Here is an 18,141-nt window from a genome sequence, read left to right on the forward strand (position 1 = left end):
AGTATGTTAGAGATGTAGACTACCTACCAGTATGTTAGAGGTGTAGACTACCTACCAGTATGTTAGAGGTCTGGACTACCTACCAGTATGTTAGAGGTGTAGACCACCTACCAGTATGTTAGAGGTGTAGACCACCTACCAGTATGTTAGAGGTGTAGACCACCTACCAGTATGTTAGAGGTGTAGACTACCTACCAGTATGTTAGAGATGTAGACTACTACTAGGGGATATGGGAAGAGATGTGGAGGGTATATGGGGAGAGATGAGGAGGGTATAAGGGGAGAGATGAGGAGGGTATATGGGGTGAGATGTGGAGGGTATATGGGGAGAGAAGAGGAGGGTATAAGGGGAGAGCTGTAGAGGGTATATGGGGAGAGACGAGGAGGGTATATGGGGAGAGATGAAGAGGGTATATGGGGAGAGATGAGGAGGGTATATGGGGAGAGATGTGGTTGGTATATGGGGAGAGATGTGGAGGGTATATGGGGAGAGATGTGGAGGGTATATGGGGAGAGATGAGGAGGGTATATGGGGTGAGATGTGGAGGGTATAAGGGGAGAGATGTGGAGGGTATATGGGGAGAGATGTGGAGGGTATATGGGGAGAGATGTGGAGGGTATATGGGGAGAGATGTGGAGGGTATATGGGGAGAGATGTGGAGGGTATAAGGGGAGAGATGTGGAGGGTATATGGGGAGAGATGTGGAGGGTATAAGGGGAGAGATGTGGAGGGTATAAGGGGAGAGATGTGGAGGGTATATGGGGAGAGATGTGGAGGGTATATGGGGAGAGATGTGGAGGGTAAAGGGGAGAGATGTGGAGGGTATAAGGGGAGAGATGTGGAGGGTATATGGGGAGAGATGTGGACGGTATATGGGGAGAGATGTGGAGGGAATATGGGGAGAGATGTGGAGGGATTACGGGGAGAGATGTGGAGGGTTTATGGGGATAGATGTGGAGGGTATAATGGGAGAGATGAGGAGGGTATATGGGGAGAGATGCGGAGGGTATATGGGGAGAGTTGAGGAGGGTATATGGGGAGAGTTGAGGAGGGTATACGGGGAGAGTTGAGGAGGGTATACGGGGAGAGATGTGGAGGGTATACGGGAAGAGATGAGGATGGTAAATGGGGAGAGATGTGGAGGGTATATGGGGAGAGATGTGGAGGGTATATGGGGACAGATGAGGAGGGTATATGGGGAGAGATGTGGAGAGTATACGGGGAGAGATGAGGAGGGTATATGGGGAGAGATGAGGAGGGTATATGGGGAGAGATGAGCAGGGTATAAGGGGAGAGATGAGGAGGGTATATGGGGAGAGATGTGGAGGGTATATGGGGAGAGATGTGGAGGGTATATGGGGAGAGATTTGGAGGGTATATGGGGAGATATGTGGAGGGTATATGGGAGAGATGAGGAGGGTATATGGGGAGAGATGTGGAGGGTATATGGGGAGAGATGTGGAGGGTATATGGGAAGAGATGAGGAGGGTATAAGGGGAGAGATTAGGAGGGTATATGGGGAGAGATGTGGAGAGTATATGGGGAGAGATGTGGAGGGTATATGGGGAGAGATGTGGATGGTATAAGGGGAGAGATTAGGCGGGTATAAGGGGAGAGATGTGGAGGGTATATGGGGAGAGATGTGGAGGGTATAAGGGGAGAGATGAGGAGTGGTATAAGGGGAGAGATGTGGAGGGTATAAGGGGAGAGATGTGGAGGGTATAAGGGGAGAGATGTGGAGGGTATATGGGGAGAGATGTGGAGGGTATAAGGGGAGAGATGTGGAGGGTATATGAAGACAGATTTGGAGGGTATGAGGGGAGAGATGAGGAGGGTATAAGGGGAGAGATGAGGAGGGTATAAGGGGAGAGATGAGGAGGGTATAAGGGGAGAGATGAGGAGGGTATAAGGGGAGAGATGTGGAGGGTATATGGGGAGAGATGAGGAGGGTATATGGGGAGAGATGTGGAGGGTATATGGGGAGAGCTGAGGAGGGTATATGGGGAGAGATGTGGAGGGTATATGGGGAGAGATGAGGAGGGTATATGGGGAGAGATGTGGAGGGTATATGGGGAGAGATGTGGAGGGTATATGGGGAGAGATGAGGAGGGTATATGTGGAGAGATCTGGAGGGTATATGGGGAGAGTTGAGGAGGGTATATGGGGAGAGATGCGGAGGGTATATGGGGAGAGTTGAGGAGGGTATATGGGGAGAGATGCGGAGAGTATATGGGGAGAGTAGAGGAGGGTATATGGGGAGAGATGTGGAGGGTATATGGGGAGAGATGTGGAGGGTATATGGGGAGAGATGTGGAGGGTATATGGGGAGAGATGTGGAGGGTATAAGGGGAGAGATGAGGAGGGTATAAGGGGAGAGATGAGGAGGGTATAAGGGGAGAGATGTGGAGGGTATATGGGGAGAGATGAGGAGGGTATAAGGGGAAAGATGTGAAGGGTATATGGGGATAGATGTGGAGGGTATATGGGGAGAGATGAGGAGAGATGAGGAGGGTATATGGGGAGAGATGAGCAGGGTATAATGGGAGAGATGAGGAGGGTATATGGGGAGAGATGTAGAGGGTATATGGGGAGAGATGTGGAGGGTATATGGGGAGAGATGTTCAGGGTATATGGGGAGAGTTGTGGAGGGTATATGGGGAGAGATGAGCAGGGTATAATTGGAGAGATGAGGAGGGTATATGGGGAAAGATGTGGAGGGTATATGGGGAGAGATGTGGAGGGTATATGGGGAGAGATGTGGAGGGTATATGTGGAGAGATGAGGAGGGTATATGGGGAGAGATGAGGAGGGTATATGGGGAGAGATGTGGAGAGTATAAGGGGAGAGATGAGGAGGGTATATGGGGAGAGATGAGGAGGGTATATGGGAAGAGATGAGGAGGGTATAAGGGGAGAGATGAGGAGGTTATATGGGGAGAGATGTGGAGGGTATATGGGGAAAGATGTGGAGGGTATAAAGGGAGAGATGTGGAGGGTATAAGGCGAGAGATGTGGAGGGTATAAGGGGAGAGATGTGGAGGGTATATGGGGAGAGTTGAGGAGTGGTATAAGGGGAGAGATGTGGAGGGTATAAGGAGAGAGATGAGGAGGGTATAAGGTGAGAGATGTGGCGGGTATAAGGGGAGAGATGTGGAGGGTATATGGGGAGAGATGTGGAGGGTATATGGGGAGAGATGTGGAGGGTATATGGGGAGAGATGTGGAGGTTATATTGGGAGAGATGAGGAGGGTATATGGGGAGAGATGTGGAGGGTATATGGGGAGAGATGTGGAGGGTATAAGGGGAGAGATGTGGAGGGTATATGGGGAGAGATGAGGAGGGTATAAGGGGAAAGATGTGAAGGGTATATGGGGATAGATGTGGAGGGTATATGGGGAGAGATGAGGAGAGATGAGGAGGGTATATGGGGAGAGATGAGCAGGGTATAATGGGAGAGATGAGGAGGGTATATGGGGAGAGATGTAGAGGGTATATGGGGAGAGATGTGGAGGGTATATGGGGAGAGATGTTCAGGGTATATGGGGAGAGTTGTGGAGGGTATATGGGGAGAGATGAGCAGGGTATAATTGGAGAGATGAGGAGGGTATATGGGGAAAGATGTGGAGGGTATATGGGGAGAGATGTGGAGGGTATATGGGGAGAGATGTGGAGGGTATATGTGGAGAGATGAGGAGGGTATATGGGGAGAGATGAGGATGGTATATGGGGAGAGATGTGGAGAGTATAAGGGGAGAGATGAGGAGGGTATATGGGGAGAGATGAGGAGGGTATAAGGGGAGAGATGAGGAGGTTATATGGGGAGAGATGTGGAGGGTATATGGGGAAAGATGTGGAGGGTATAAAGGGAGAGATGTGGAGGGTATAAGGCGAGAGATGTGGAGGGTATAAGGGGAGAGATGTGAAGGGTATATGGGGAGAGATGAGGAGTGGTATAAGGGGAGAGATGTGGAGGGTATAAGGAGAGAGATGAGGAGGGTATAAGGGGAGAGATGTGGAGGGTATAAGGGGAGAGATGTGGAGGGTATATGGGGAGAGATGTGGAGGGTATATGGGGAGAGATGTGGAGGGTATATGGGGAGAGATGAGGAGGGTATAAGGGGAGAGATGTGGAGGGTATATGGGGAGAGATGTGGAGGGTATAAGGGGAGAGATGTGGAGGTTATAAGGGGAGAGATTTGGAGGATATATGGGGAGAGATGTGGAGGGTATATGGGGAGAGATGTGGAGGGTACATGGGGAGAGATGTGGAGGGTATATGGGGAGAGATGTGGAGGGTAAATGGGGAGAGATGTGGAGGGTATACGGGGAGAGATGTGGAGGGTATACGGGGATAGATGTGGAGGGTATAATGGGAGAGATGAGGAGGGTATATGGGGAGAGATGTGGAGGGTATATGGGGAGAGATGGTGAGGGTATATGGGGAGAGATGTGGAGGGTATAAGGGGAGAGATGTGAAGGGTATATGGGGAGAGATGAAGAGTGGTATAAGGGGAGAGATGTGGAGGGTATAAGGAGAGAGATGAGGAGGGTATAAGGGGAGAGATGTGGAGGGTATAAGGGGAGAGATGTGGAGGGTATATGGGGAGAGATGTGGAGGGTATATGGGGAGAGATGTGGAGGGTATATGGGGAGAGATGAGGAGGGTATAAGGGGAGAGATGTGGAGGGTATATGGGGAGAGATATGGAGGGTATAAGGGGAGAGATGTGGAGGGTATAAGGGGAGAGATGTGGAGGATATATGGGGAGAGATGTGGAGGGTATATGGGGAGAGATGTGGAGGTTATATTGGGAGAGATGAGGAGGGTATATGGGGAGAGATGTGGAGGGTATATGGGGAGAGATGTGGAGGGTATAAGGGGAGAGATGTGGAGGGTATATGGGGAGAGATGAGGAGGGTATAAGGGGAAAGATGTGAAGGGTATATGGGGATAGATGTGGAGGGTATATGGGGAGAGATGAGGAGAGATGAGGAGGGTATATGGGGAGAGATGAGCAGGGTATAATGGGAGAGATGAGGAGGGTATATGGGGAGAGATGTAGAGGGTTTATGGGGAGAGATGTGGAGGGTATATGGGGAGAGATGTTCAGGGTATATGGGGAGAGTTGTGGAGGGTATATGGGGAGAGATGAGCAGGGTATAATTGGAGAGATGAGGAGGGTATATGGGGAAAGATGTGGAGGGTATATGGGGAGACATGTGGAGGGTATATGGGGAGAGATGTGGAGGGTATATGTGGAGAGATGAGGAGGGTATATGGGGAGAGATGAGGAGGGTATATGGGGAGAGATGTGGAGAGTATAAGGGGAGAGATGAGGAGGGTATATGGGGAGAGATGAGGAGGGTATATGGGAAGAGATGAGGAGGGTATAAGGGGAGAGATGAGGAGGTTATATGGGGAGAGATGTGGAGGGTATATGGGGAAAGATGTGGAGGGTATAAAGGGAGAGATGTGGAGGGTACATGGGGAGAGATGTGGAGGGTATATGGGGAGAGATGTGGAGGGTAAATGGGGAGAGATGTGGAGGGTATACGGGGAGAGATGTGGAGGGTATACGGGGATAGATGTGGAGGGTATAATGGGAGAGATGAGGAGGGTATATGGGGAGAGATGTGGAGGGTATATGGGGAGAGATGGTGAGGGTATATGGGGAGAGATGTGGAGGGTATAAGGGGAGAGATGTGAAGGGTATATGGGGAGAGATGAAGAGTGGTATAAGGGGAGAGATGTGGAGGGTATAAGGAGAGAGATGAGGAGGGTATAAGGGGAGAGATGTGGAGGGTATAAGGGGAGAGATGTGGAGGGTATATGGGGAGAGATGTGGAGGGTATATGGGGAGAGATGTGGAGGGTATATGGGGAGAGATGAGGAGGGTATAAGGGGAGAGATGTGGAGGGTATATGGGGAGAGATGTGGAGGGTATAAGGGGAGAGATGTGGAGGGTATAAGGGGAGAGATGTGGAGGATATATGGGGAGAGATGTGGAGGGTATATGGGGAGAGATGTGGAGGTTATATTGGGAGAGATGAGGAGGGTATATGGGGAGAGATGTGGAGGGTATATGGGGAGAGATGTGGAGGGTATAAGGGGAGAGATGTGGAGGGTATATGGGGAGAGATGAGGAGGGTATAAGGGGAAAGATGTGAAGGGTATATGGGGATAGATGTGGAGGGTATATGGGGAGAGATGAGGAGAGATGAGGAGGGTATATGGGGAGAGATGAGCAGGGTATAATGGGAGAGATGAGGAGGGTATATGGGGAGAGATGTAGAGGGTTTATGGGGAGAGATGTGGAGGGTATATGGGGAGAGATGTTCAGGGTATATGGGGAGAGTTGTGGAGGGTATATGGGGAGAGATGAGCAGGGTATAATTGGAGAGATGAGGAGGGTATATGGGGAAAGATGTGGAGGGTATATGGGGAGACATGTGGAGGGTATATGGGGAGAGATGTGGAGGGTATATGTGGAGAGATGAGGAGGGTATATGGGGAGAGATGAGGAGGGTATATGGGGAGAGATGTGGAGAGTATAAGGGGAGAGATGAGGAGGGTATATGGGGAGAGATGAGGAGGGTATATGGGAAGAGATGAGGAGGGTATAAGGGGAGAGATGAGGAGGTTATATGGGGAGAGATGTGGAGGGTATATGGGGAAAGATGTGGAGGGTATAAAGGGAGAGATGTGGAGGGTATAAGGCGAGAGATGTGGACGGTATAAGGGGAGAGATGTGAAGGGTATATGGGGAGAGATGAGGAGTGGTATAAGGGGAGAGATGTGGAGGGTATAAGGAGAGAGATGAGGAGGGTATAAGGGGAGAGATGTGGAGGGTATAAGGGGAGAGATGTGGAGGGTATATGGGGAGAGATGTGGAGGGTAAATGGGGAGAGATGAGGAGGGTATAAGGGGAGAGATGTGGAGGGTATATGGGGAGAGAAGTGGAGGGTATAAGGGGAGAGATGTGGAGGGTATAAGGGGAGAGATGTGGAGGATATATGGGGAGAGATGTGGAGGGTATATGGGGAGAGATGTGGAGGGTACATGGGGAGAGATGTGGAGGGTATATGGGGAGAGATGTGGAGGGTAAATGGGGAGAGATGTGGAGGGTATACGGGGAGAGATGTGGAGGGTATACGGGGATAGATGTGGAGGGTATAATGGGAGAGATGAGGAGGGTATATGGGGAGAGATGTGGAGGGTATATGGGGGAGGGGGGTGGTAAGAAGAGATGTGGAGGGTGTATGGGGAGGGGATGGTAAGAAGAGATGTGGAGGGTGTATGGGGAGGGGGACGGTAAGAAGAGATGTGGAGGGTACATGGGGAGGGGGACGGTAAGAAGAGATGTGGAGGGTATATTGGGAGGGGGATGGTAAGAAGAGATGTGGAGGGTACATGGGGAGGGGATGGTAAGAAGAGATGTGGAGGGTATATGGGGAGGGGATGGTAAGAAGAGATGTGGAGGGTATATGGGGAGGTGGATGGTAAGATGAGATGTGGAGGGTATATGGGGAGGGGGAGGTTAAGAAGAGATGTGGAGGGTAAATGGGGGTGGGGATGGTTGGAAAAGGAGAAGAGAGGAAATTGAAGGAAAAACCAGAGAGGAATACATAGACAGAAAAACAGAGAGAGAAGAGGAAACAAGAAGAACAGTATGTCGGAGCAGAAGAACAAGGAAAAGAGACAGGAATGAGGTTTAATTACCTAAAGTTGAAATAAGGAGACAAAGATGAAAGGAGTGATAGAAGGGGAGGGAACGAGAGGAGGGAGGGAGAGAGGTTTGGTTTAAGAGAAGCTCATTATACACATAAAGGAGAGAAAAGAGGTTGATGGAATTAGCACTATAAAGAGAGAGAGAGAGAGAGAGAGAGAGAGAGAGAGAGAGAGATGAGAAGAGAGAAGGACGAGGAGTTAGAAGGATGAGAAGAGAGAGGGATGAGGAGTTAGAAGGATGAGAAGAGAGAGGGATGAGAAGAGCGAGAGAGAGAGAGGGATGAGAATTGAGAAGGATGAGAGGAGAGAGGAAGAAGAAGAGAGAGGGATGAGAAGAGAGAAGGATGAGAAGAGAGAAGGATGAGAAGAGAGAGGGAGGATAAGAGAGAAGGAAGAGTTTGAGAAGGATAAGAAGAGAGAGGGAGGAGAAGAGAGAGGGATGAGAAGAGAGAAGGAAGAGTTTGAGAAGGATGAGAAGAGAGAGGGAGGAGAAGAGAGGGATGAGAAGAGAGAGGGATGTCCTCTCCTCCCCAGTTCTCTCCTCCCCAGTTCTCTCCTCCCAAGTCCTCTCCTCCCCTGTTCTCTCCTCCCCTGTTCTCTCCTCCCAAGTTCTCTCCTCCCCTGTCCTCTCCTCCCCTGTTCTCTCCTCCATTGTCCTCTCCTCCCCAGTTCTCTCCTCCCCTGTCCTCTCCTCCCCTGTCCTCTCCTCCCCTGTTCACTCCTCCATTGTCCTCTCCTCCCCTGTCCTCTCCTCCCCTGTCCTCTCCTCCCCTGTTCTCTCCTCCATTGTCCTCTCCTCCCCTGTCCTCTCCTCCCCTGTCCTCTCCTCCCCTGTCCTCTCCTCCCAAGTTCTCTCCTCCCCTGTTCTCTCCTCCCCTGTCCTTTCCTCCCCTGTTCTCTCCTCCCCTGTCCTCTCTTCCCCTGTTCTCTCCTCCCCTGTCCTCTCCTCCCCTGTTCTCTCCTCCCCAGTTCTCTCCTCCCCAGTTCTCTTCTCCCCAGTTCTCTCCTCCCCAGTTCTCTTCTCCCCTGTCCTCTCCTCCCCTGTTCTCTCCTCCATTGTCCTCTCGTCCCCTGTCCTCTTCTCCCCAGTTTTCTCCTCCCCAGTTCTCTCCTCCCCAGTTCTCTCCTCCCCTGTCCTCTCCTCCATTGTCCTCTCCTCCCCTGTCCTCTCCTACACCTATTCTCTCCTCCCCAGTTCTCTCCTCCCCTGTCCTCTCCTCCCCTGTCCTCTCCTCCCCTGTACTCTCCTACCCTGTCCTATCCTCCCCAGTTCTCTCCTCCCCAGTTCTCTCCTCCCCAGTCCTCTCCTCCCCTGTCCTCTCCTCCCCTGTCCTCTCCTCCCCAGTTCTCTCCTCCCCTGTCCTCTACTCCCCTGTTATCTCCTCCCCAGTTCTCTCCTCCCCTGTCCTCTCCTCCCCAGTTCTCTCCTCCATTGTCCTCTCCTCCCCTGTTCTCTCCTCCCCAGTTTCTCTCCTCCCCTGTCCTCTCCTCCCCTGTCCTCTCCTCCCCAGTCCTCTCCTCCCCTGTCCTCTCCTCCCCTGTCCTCTCCTCCCCAGTTCTCTCCTCCATTGTCCTCTCCTCCCCTGTCCTCTCCTCCCCAGTTCTCTCCTCCCCTGTCCTCTCCTCCCCTGTCCTCTCCTCCCCAGTCCTCTCCTCCCCAGTACTCTCCTCCCCTGTCCTCTCCTCCCCAGTTATCTCCTCCCCTGTCTTCTCCTCCCCTGTCCTCTCCTCCCCTGTCCTCTCCTCCCCATTACTCTCCTCCCCTGTCCTCTCCTCCCCAGTTATCTCCTCCCCTGTCCTCTCCTCCCCAGTTATCTCCTCCCCCTCTGTCCCTGTTCAGGTGTGTGTGTAATTGATATAGCCTGAGTGTGTTTGTGTGTAAGGACTACGTATTCCATAATGCATCATTAATCAATAGTAGGAATGCCTTACGGTCTCAATTACCTACTGAAACACGCACACACGCAGGCTGAAGACAAATTCATAAATGCCAAGCCGTGGTGCTGCAATGTGACCGTAGTCATGGAGACCGAGGGGAAATGACAGTGACATGGAGGTGTGTGGGTCTCTGTGTGTGTGTTATTTAGCCAGGGATTCATGCTGAGACCTCTTTCCCAGATGAGCCCTGCATTAAACACATCACTAAACCACAGACACACTGTCGATATCATTACATACTGTGGATACATCTATACCGGTATGTAAGAGTGTATACATGTATGTATAGACCAGTGGTCACAGGGCTGATATAGACCAGTGGTCACAGGGCTGATATAGACCAGTGGTTACAGGGCTGATATAGACCAGTGGTCACAGGGCTGATATAGACCAGTGGTAACAGGGCTGATCTAGACCAGTGGTCACAGGGCTGATATAGACCAGTGGTCACAGGGCTGATATAGACCAGTGGTAACAGGGCTGATATAGACCAGGGGTCACAGGGCTGATATAGACCAGTGGTCACAGGGCTGATATAGACCAGTGGTAACAGGGCTGATATAGACCAGTGGTCACAGGGCTGATATAGACCAGTGGTGATATAGACCAGGGGTCACAGGGCTGATATAGACCAGTGGTCACAGGGCTGATATAGACCAGTGGTCACAGGGCTGATATAGACCAGTGGTGATATAGACCAGGGGTCACAGGGCTGATATAGACCAGTGGTCACAGGGCTGATATAGACCAGTGGTCACAGGGCTGATATAGACCAGTGGTCACAGGGCTGATATAGACCAGTGGTCACAGGGCTGATATAGACCAGTGGTCACAGGGCTGATATAGACCAGTGGTCACAGGGCTGATATAGACCAGTGGTCACAGGGCTGATATAGACCAGTGGTCACAGGGCTGATATAGACCAGTGGTCACAGGGCTGATATAGACCAGTGGTAACAGGGCTGATATAGACCAGTGGTAACAGGGCTGATATAGACCAGTGGTCACAGGGCTGATATAGACCAGTGGTCACAGGGCTGATATAGACCAGTGGTCACCGGGCTGATATAGACTAGTGGTCACAGGGCTGATATAGACCAGTGGTCACAGGGCTGATATAGACCAGTGGTCACAGGGCTGATATAGACCAGTGGTCACAGGGCTGATATAGACCAGTGGTGATATAGACCAGTGGTGATATAGACCAGTGGTCACAGGGCTGATATAGACCAGTGGTGATATAGACCAGTGGTGATATAGACCAGTGGTGATATAGACCTCTTTCTCTGTTCATAGGAGTAACAACATGATTGTGTGCCTGAGGCAGTAATAATGTGGTGCGACTCCAGTTTCGCCGTCAGATGGAACACGGTGTCCCTTTATGGTCGGTGTCAGTGGAGGAAAGGGAGAGCGGAGGGGTGTTAAGAGGCGGACCCTCAGTCTGCTGCTCTCTCCCTCTGCTGAGACGGACCGTCAGTCTGCTGCTCTCTCCCTCTGCTGAGACTGACCCTCAGTCTGCTGCTCTCTCCCACTGCTGAGACTGACCCTCAGTCTGCTGCTCTATCCCTCTGCTGAGACTGACCCTCAGTCTGCTGCTCTCTCCCTCTGCTGAGACTGACCCTCAGTCTGCTGCTCTCTCTCACTCTGCTGAGACTGACCCTCAGTCTGCTGCTCTCTCTCCCTCTGCTGAGACTGACCCTCAGTCTGCTGCTCTCTCTCCCTCTGCTGAGACTGACCCTCAGTCTGCTGCTCTCTCCCTCTGCTGAGACGGACCCTCAGTCTGCTGCTCTCTCCCTCCGCTGAGACTGACCCTCAGTCTGCTGCTCTCTCCCTCTGCTGAGACTGACCCTCAGTCTGCTGCTCTCTCCCTCTTCTGAGACTGACCCTCAGTCTGCTGCTCTCTCCCTCTGCTGAGACTGACCCTCAGTCTGCTGCTCTCTCCCTCTGCTGCTCTCTCCCTCTGCTGAGACTGACTCTCAGTCTGCTGCTCTCTCTCCCTCCGCTGAGACTGACCCTCAGTCTGCTGCTCTCTCTCCCTCCGCTGAGACTGACCCTCAGTCTGCTGCTCACTCCCTCTGCTGAGACTGACCCTCAGTCTGCTGCTCTCTCCCTCTGCTGAGACTGACCCTCAGTCTGCTGCTCTCTCCCTCCGCTGAGACAGACCCTCAGTCTGCTGCTCTCTCCCTCCGCTGAGACGGACCCTCAGTCTGCTGCTCTCTCCCTCCGCTGAGACAGACCCTCAGTCTGCTGCTCTCTCCCTCCGCTGAGACGGACCCTCAGTCTGCTGCTCTCTCTCCCTCCGCTGAGACGGACCGTCAGTCTGCTGCTCTCTCCCTCTGCTGAGACGGACCCTCAGTCTGCTGCTCTCTCCCTCCGCTGAGACTGACCCTCAGTCTGCTGCTCTCTCCCTCTGCTGAGACTGACCCTCAGTCTGCTGCTCTCTCCCTCTGCTGCTCTCTCCCTCTGCTGAGACTGACCCTCAGTCTGCTGCTCTCTCCCTCTGCTGCTCTCTCCCTCTGCTGAGACGGACCCTCAGTCTGCTGCTCTCTCCCTCTGCTGAGACTGACCCTCAGTCTGCTGCTCTCTCTCCCTCTGCTGAGACTGACCCTCAGTCTGCTGCTCTCTCCCTCTGCTGAGACTGACCCTCAGTCTGCTGCTCTCTCCCACTGCTGAGACTGACCCTCAGTCTGCTGCTCTCTCCCTCTGCTGAGACTGACCCTCAGTCTGCTGCTCTCTCCCTCTGCTGAGACTGACCCTCAGTCTGCTGCTCTCTCTCCCTCTGCTGAGACTGACCCTCAGTCTGCTGCTCTCTCTCCCTCTGCTGAGACTGACCCTCAGTCTGCTGCTCTCTCCCACTGCTGAGACTGACCCTCAGTCTGCTGCTCTCTCTCCCTCTGCTGAGACTGACCCTCAGTCTGCTGCTCTCTCCCACTGCTGAGACTGACCCTCAGTCTGCTGCTCTCTCTCCCTCTGCTGAGACTGACCCTCAGTCTGCTGCTCTCTCCCTCTGCTGAGACTGACCCTCAGATGGAGGCACCATCAGCCCAGTCAAAATAAATACAAATAAAAAAGCCAATTATTTAAATGTATGCTCACTCAGCTGTGCCTCACAACTAATAAAACAACAACTGATCTAGTACCGGTGTGATGAAATGTTTTTTGAAAAAGGGTCTGAACAACAATGTATTAGCAGGGCAATTCAAGCAAAGCCAATATGTAGTGACAATGTATTGGCCCTATAGCCTACTGCACAAACCTAGTTACTGCAGTAGTGCTTAGAATAGGTTAATGTTGCATAAGACGATTACGTTTTAAGTCATGTTAAAAAAAAACATCTGGGATTTTGCATTTAGTCTCAAAGTGATCTTGACTCAGAAAAGGGTAGTGACCACTGATATAGACGGTATCGTCAATGGTCAATTACCAGAATGAATGTTGACTCTTGAGATTGTGTGTGTGTGTGTGTGTGTGTGTGTGTGTGTGTGTGTGTGTGTGTGTGTGTGTGTGTGTGTGTGTGTGTGTGTGTGTGTGTGTGTGTGTGTGTGTGTGTGTCTGTGTCTGTGTCTGTGTCTGTGTGTGTGTGTGTGTGTGTGTGTGTGTGTGTGTGTGTGTTCTATAAGGGTTCTCAGGGCTTTGGGAGATAGGACCCGAGTGCGCCGTCCAACAGAATGCCTGACTAATAAGGTGTTTATTGTTCACTTTTTATTGTTATTTAACTTTTCTATATCCACTTCACTTGCTTTGGCAACGTAAACATATGTTTCCCATGGCCCCTTGAATTGAATTGAGAGAGAGAAAGAGTGCAAGAGAGAGAGAGAGAGAACAGACCGAGAGAGAGAGAGAGAACAGACCGAGAGAGAGAGAGAGAGAGAGGGGGAGAGAGAGAGAGAGAGAGAGAGAGAGACTTCTCTATCAAATCTAAACATTTCAAACAGAAAACTGAAGAAATGGAACAATAAGGACAAATGGTTTGATGAAAGAAATTGAGAAACCTGTCCAACCAAAAACATAGAGACCCAGAAAACCTGATTCTATCCCTTCACTGTGGTGAATCACTAGAACAATACAGAAATACACTACGGAAAAAGAAGGAACAGCACGTCAGAAATCCGCTCAATGTAATTGAAGAATCCATAGACTCTAACCATTTCTGGGAAAATTGGAAAACACTAAACAAACAACAACACGAAGAATTATCTATCTAAAATGGAGATGTATGGGTAAACCACTTCTCCAATCTTTTTGGCTCTATAACAAAGAACAAACAGCAAAAACATATACATGATCAAATACAAATATTAGAATCAACTATTAAAGTCCACCAGAACCCACTGGATTCTCCAGTTACCTTGAATGAACTACAGGACAAAATATAAACCCTCCAACCCAAAAGGCCTGCGGTGTTGATGGTGTCCTCAATGAAATGATCAAATATACAGACCACAAACTTTTATTGGCTATACTTAAACTCTTTAACAACATCATTGGCTCTGGCATCTTCCCCAATATTTGGAACTAAGGACTGATTACCCCAATCCACAAAGTGGAGACAAATTTGAGTAACGGGGGATTCGAAAGCATTCTCAATCAGGGACAACGATTGACAGCTGTCTCTGATTGAGAACCATATCAGGCTGAACATAGAAACAGACGAATTAGATGTTAACATATGTTAACATATGTTTCCCATGACAATAAATCGTTGAAATTGCCTCTCTCTCTTTCTCTCTCTCTCTCTGTCTCTCCCTTAGTCTCTCTCTCTCCATCCCTAATCTCTCTCTCTTTTCTCCCTCTGTCTATGATTCAGAGGGGTTGGGTTTACAAGCGGAAGACACATTTCAGTTGAATGCATTCAGTTATACAACGGACTAGGTATCCCCCTTTCCTTTCTCGTTCCCGCTCTCTCTGGTCAGCTACAATGGTGCCAGACAGAGAGGGGAAATGTACCATGTAAAACTAGCTTCCTGTCACTGCATGGAGAGAGAGAACACTGAGAGAGGAGAGGAAGGAGAGCAATCTAAGAACCAACCATTCATTCCTTGTCATCTGAAACTGGAGCATGTATATGTGGGGCTGGTGAACGGCCTGGGGGATTCTCCGGCGGTCTGGGACGTCATGGGGGTTCTATCTGCGAGGACGAGGAGGGGGGCTTGGTTCTGCGAGGACGAGGAGGGGGGCTTGGTTCTATCTTTATAGTCTGTTAAAATGAAATAAAGTTGTGTGTTAATAATGAGGTAACTATTTGGGCCAATAAAAGTATTTTTAAAATCTTTCTCTCTCTCTCTAATGGATGTGCTGCTATATATAACTGTTACACAACGTGAACCTGTAACCGGGATAAGATAACAATGGCAACAGTTGTAACTGGGTTACAGGGTCGGCTGTCACGGGATACGGTAAGTGGGATACCGTTGCCGTATATAGACCCCTCACGTCTCCAAGGAGAGGGTCTAATGGTGAACAGACGTGGGTTACCATGCCAATGTAATCACACCTGGCAACCGGGAGACAGTCGCCCTGACAACCCGCTTCAGATACATTCCCCTGAGACAGAGAGAGACAGAGAGAGAGAGAGAGAGAGACAAGGAGTGCCTAAATCAGCACCTAGATATTCTGCACAGATTCTGACAGACCTGGGCCCTGACAATAAATCTCAGTAAGACAAAAATAATGGTGTTCCAAAAAAATACAAATTCCGTCTAGACATCGTTGCCCTAGAGCACACAAAAAACTATACATGCCTCGGCATAAACATCAGCGCCACAGGTAACTTCAACAAAGCTGTGAACGATCTGAGAGACAAGGCAAGAAGGGCCTTCTATGCCATCAAAAGGAACATAAAATTCAACATACCAATTAGGATGTGTCTAAAAATACGTGAGTCAGTTATAGGACCCATTGCTCTTTATGGTTGCGAGGTCTGGGGTCCGCTCACCAGCCAAGACTTCACAAAATGGGACAAACACCAAATTCAGACTGCATGCAGAATTCAGCAAAGATATCCTCTGCGTACAACGTAAAACATCGAATAATGTACGCAGAGCAGAATTAGGCCGATACCTGCTAATTATCAAAATCCAGAAAAGAGACGTTAAATTCTACAACCACATAAAAGGAAGCAATTCCCAAACCTTCCATAACAAAGCCATCACCTACAGAGAGATGAACCTGGAGAAGAGTCCTCTAAGCAAGCTGGTCCTGGGGCTCTGTTCACAAACACAAACACAAACAGACCCCATAGAGCCCCAGGACAGCAACACAATTAGACGCAACCAAATCATGAGAAAACAAAAAGAGAATTACTTGACACAATGGAAAGAATTTACAAAAAAACTGAGAAAACTGGAATGCTATTTGTCCATAAACAGAGTACACAGTGGCAGAATACCTGACCACTGTGATTGACCCAAACTTAAGGAAAGCTTTGACTGTGTACAAACTCAGTGAGCATAGCCTTGCTATTGAGAAAGGCCGTGGTAGGCAGACCTGGCTCTCAAAAGAAAACAGGCTATGCAGGTAGCCTAGTGGATAGAGCGTTGGACAAGTAACTGAAAGGTTGCTGGATTGAAGGTAAAAATCTGTCGTTCTGCCCCTGAACAAGTCAGTTAACCCACTGTTCCCCGGTAGGCCATCATTGTAAATAAGAATTTGTTCTTAACTGACTTGACTAGTTACATTTATTGAAACATTTTATTTTACCTTTATTTAACTAGGCAAGTCAGTTAAGAACAAATTCTTATTTTCAATGACGGCCTACTGGGTTAACTGCCTTGTTCAGGGGCAGAACAACATATTTTTACCTTGTCAGCTCGGGGATTCGATCTCGCAACCTTTTGGTTAAAGATTAAATAAAGGTTACGTATGTGCTCACTGCCCACAAAATGAGGTGGAAACTGAGCTGCACTTCCTAACCTCCTGCCCAATGTATGACCATATTAGAGACACATATTTCCCTCAGATTACACAGACCCACAAGGAAGTTGAAAACAATTCCAATTTTGATAAACTCTCATATCTACTGGGTGAAATACCACATGGTGCCCTCAAAGCAGCAATATTTGTGACCTGTTGCCACAAGAAAAGGGCAACCAGTGAAGAACAAACACCATTGTAAATACAACCCATATTTATGTTTATTTATTTTCCCTTTTGTACTTTAACTATTTACACATCATTACAACACTGTATATAGACATAATATGACATTTGTAATGTCTTTATTCTTTTGTAACCTTTGTGAGTCTAATGTTTACTCTACATTTTGTATTGTTTATTTCACTTTTCTTTATAATATATTTCACTTTTCTTTGGCAATATTATCATATGTTTCCCATGCCAATAAAGCCCCTTGAATTGAAATGAATTGAAATTGAAATCGATTTGAGAGAAAGAGAGAGAGCAAGGAGGAGAGAGAGGCTGATATGAGATGGAGAGAGAGAAGAAGAACTATGCGTGAGAGAAGAAGAAGAGAGGGAAAGAAGAACTATGTGTGAGAGAAGAAGAACTATGTGTGAGAGAAGAAGAAGAGAGAGAAGAACTGTGTGAGAGAAGAAGAAGAGAGAGAGAAGAAGAAGAACTATGTGTGTGAGAAGGAGAGAGAGAAGAAGAAGAACTATGTGTGAGAGAAGAAGAAGAGAGAGAGAAGAAGAAGAACTATGTGTGTGAGAAGAAGAAGAGAGAAGAAGAAGAACTATGTGTGTGAGAGAAGAAGAAGAGAGAGAAGAAGAACTATGTGTGAGAGAAGAAGAAGAGAGAGAAGAAGAATAACTATGTGTGAGAGAAGAAGAAGAGAGAGAGAAGAAGAACTATGTGTGAGAGAAGAAGGAGAGAGAAGAAGAAGAACTATGTGTGAGAGAAGAAGAAGAGAGAGAGAAGAAGAACTATGTGTGAGAGAAGAAGAAGAGAGAGAGAAAAAGAGAAGATGATATTGAGAAGGTCCAACAGAGAGAGAGAGGTTCAAGTGAACGTCTCAGCGGATACTAAGTCTTTCTGACATCACCTGTCACCTGGACACCCCCACTCACCCTGCTGTCGGAGCTGGGTATCATGGCGTCAGTCATCCAGGATCCGAAGCGGGAACCCGATGCTCTAACAGTGATAGGGATGCTCACCCCTGTTAATCTCCCACAGCCTGGGAGACACACACACACACAGGTCACTATTTATACACACAGCCTGGGAGACACACACGCACACACAGGTCACTATATATACACACAGCCTGGGAGACACACACACACAGGTCACTATATATACACACAACCTGGTAACACACACACACACACACACACACACACACACACACACACACACACACACACACACACACACACACACACACACACACACACACACACACACACACACACACACACACACACACACACACACACACACACACACACACACGCTTTTGAGACACAGACAGGTCACTATATATACACACAGCCTGGGAGACACAGACAGGTCACTATA

The 18,141-nt window shown here is 49.3% G+C and overlaps 1 protein-coding gene across 2 annotated transcripts in view; it reads right to left on the minus strand.

Annotated features, from left to right (window-relative positions):
* LOC129835584 (noelin-2-like) overlaps nt 1-18,141 on the minus strand; it is a 74,120-nt gene that overhangs the window by 13,654 nt on the left and 42,325 nt on the right. For both annotated transcript variants that reach the window (XM_055901292.1, XM_055901287.1), the window contains exon 5: nt 17,691-17,797. In XM_055901292.1, coding sequence (XP_055757267.1) covers nt 17,691-17,797 — 107 coding nt within the window. The remainder of the gene's footprint in view (nt 1-17,690; nt 17,798-18,141) is intronic.

Source organism: Salvelinus fontinalis, chromosome 3 (assembly GCF_029448725.1).
Source record: "Salvelinus fontinalis isolate EN_2023a chromosome 3, ASM2944872v1, whole genome shotgun sequence".
In the NCBI taxonomy this organism is placed as follows: Eukaryota; Metazoa; Chordata; class Actinopteri; order Salmoniformes; family Salmonidae; genus Salvelinus; species Salvelinus fontinalis.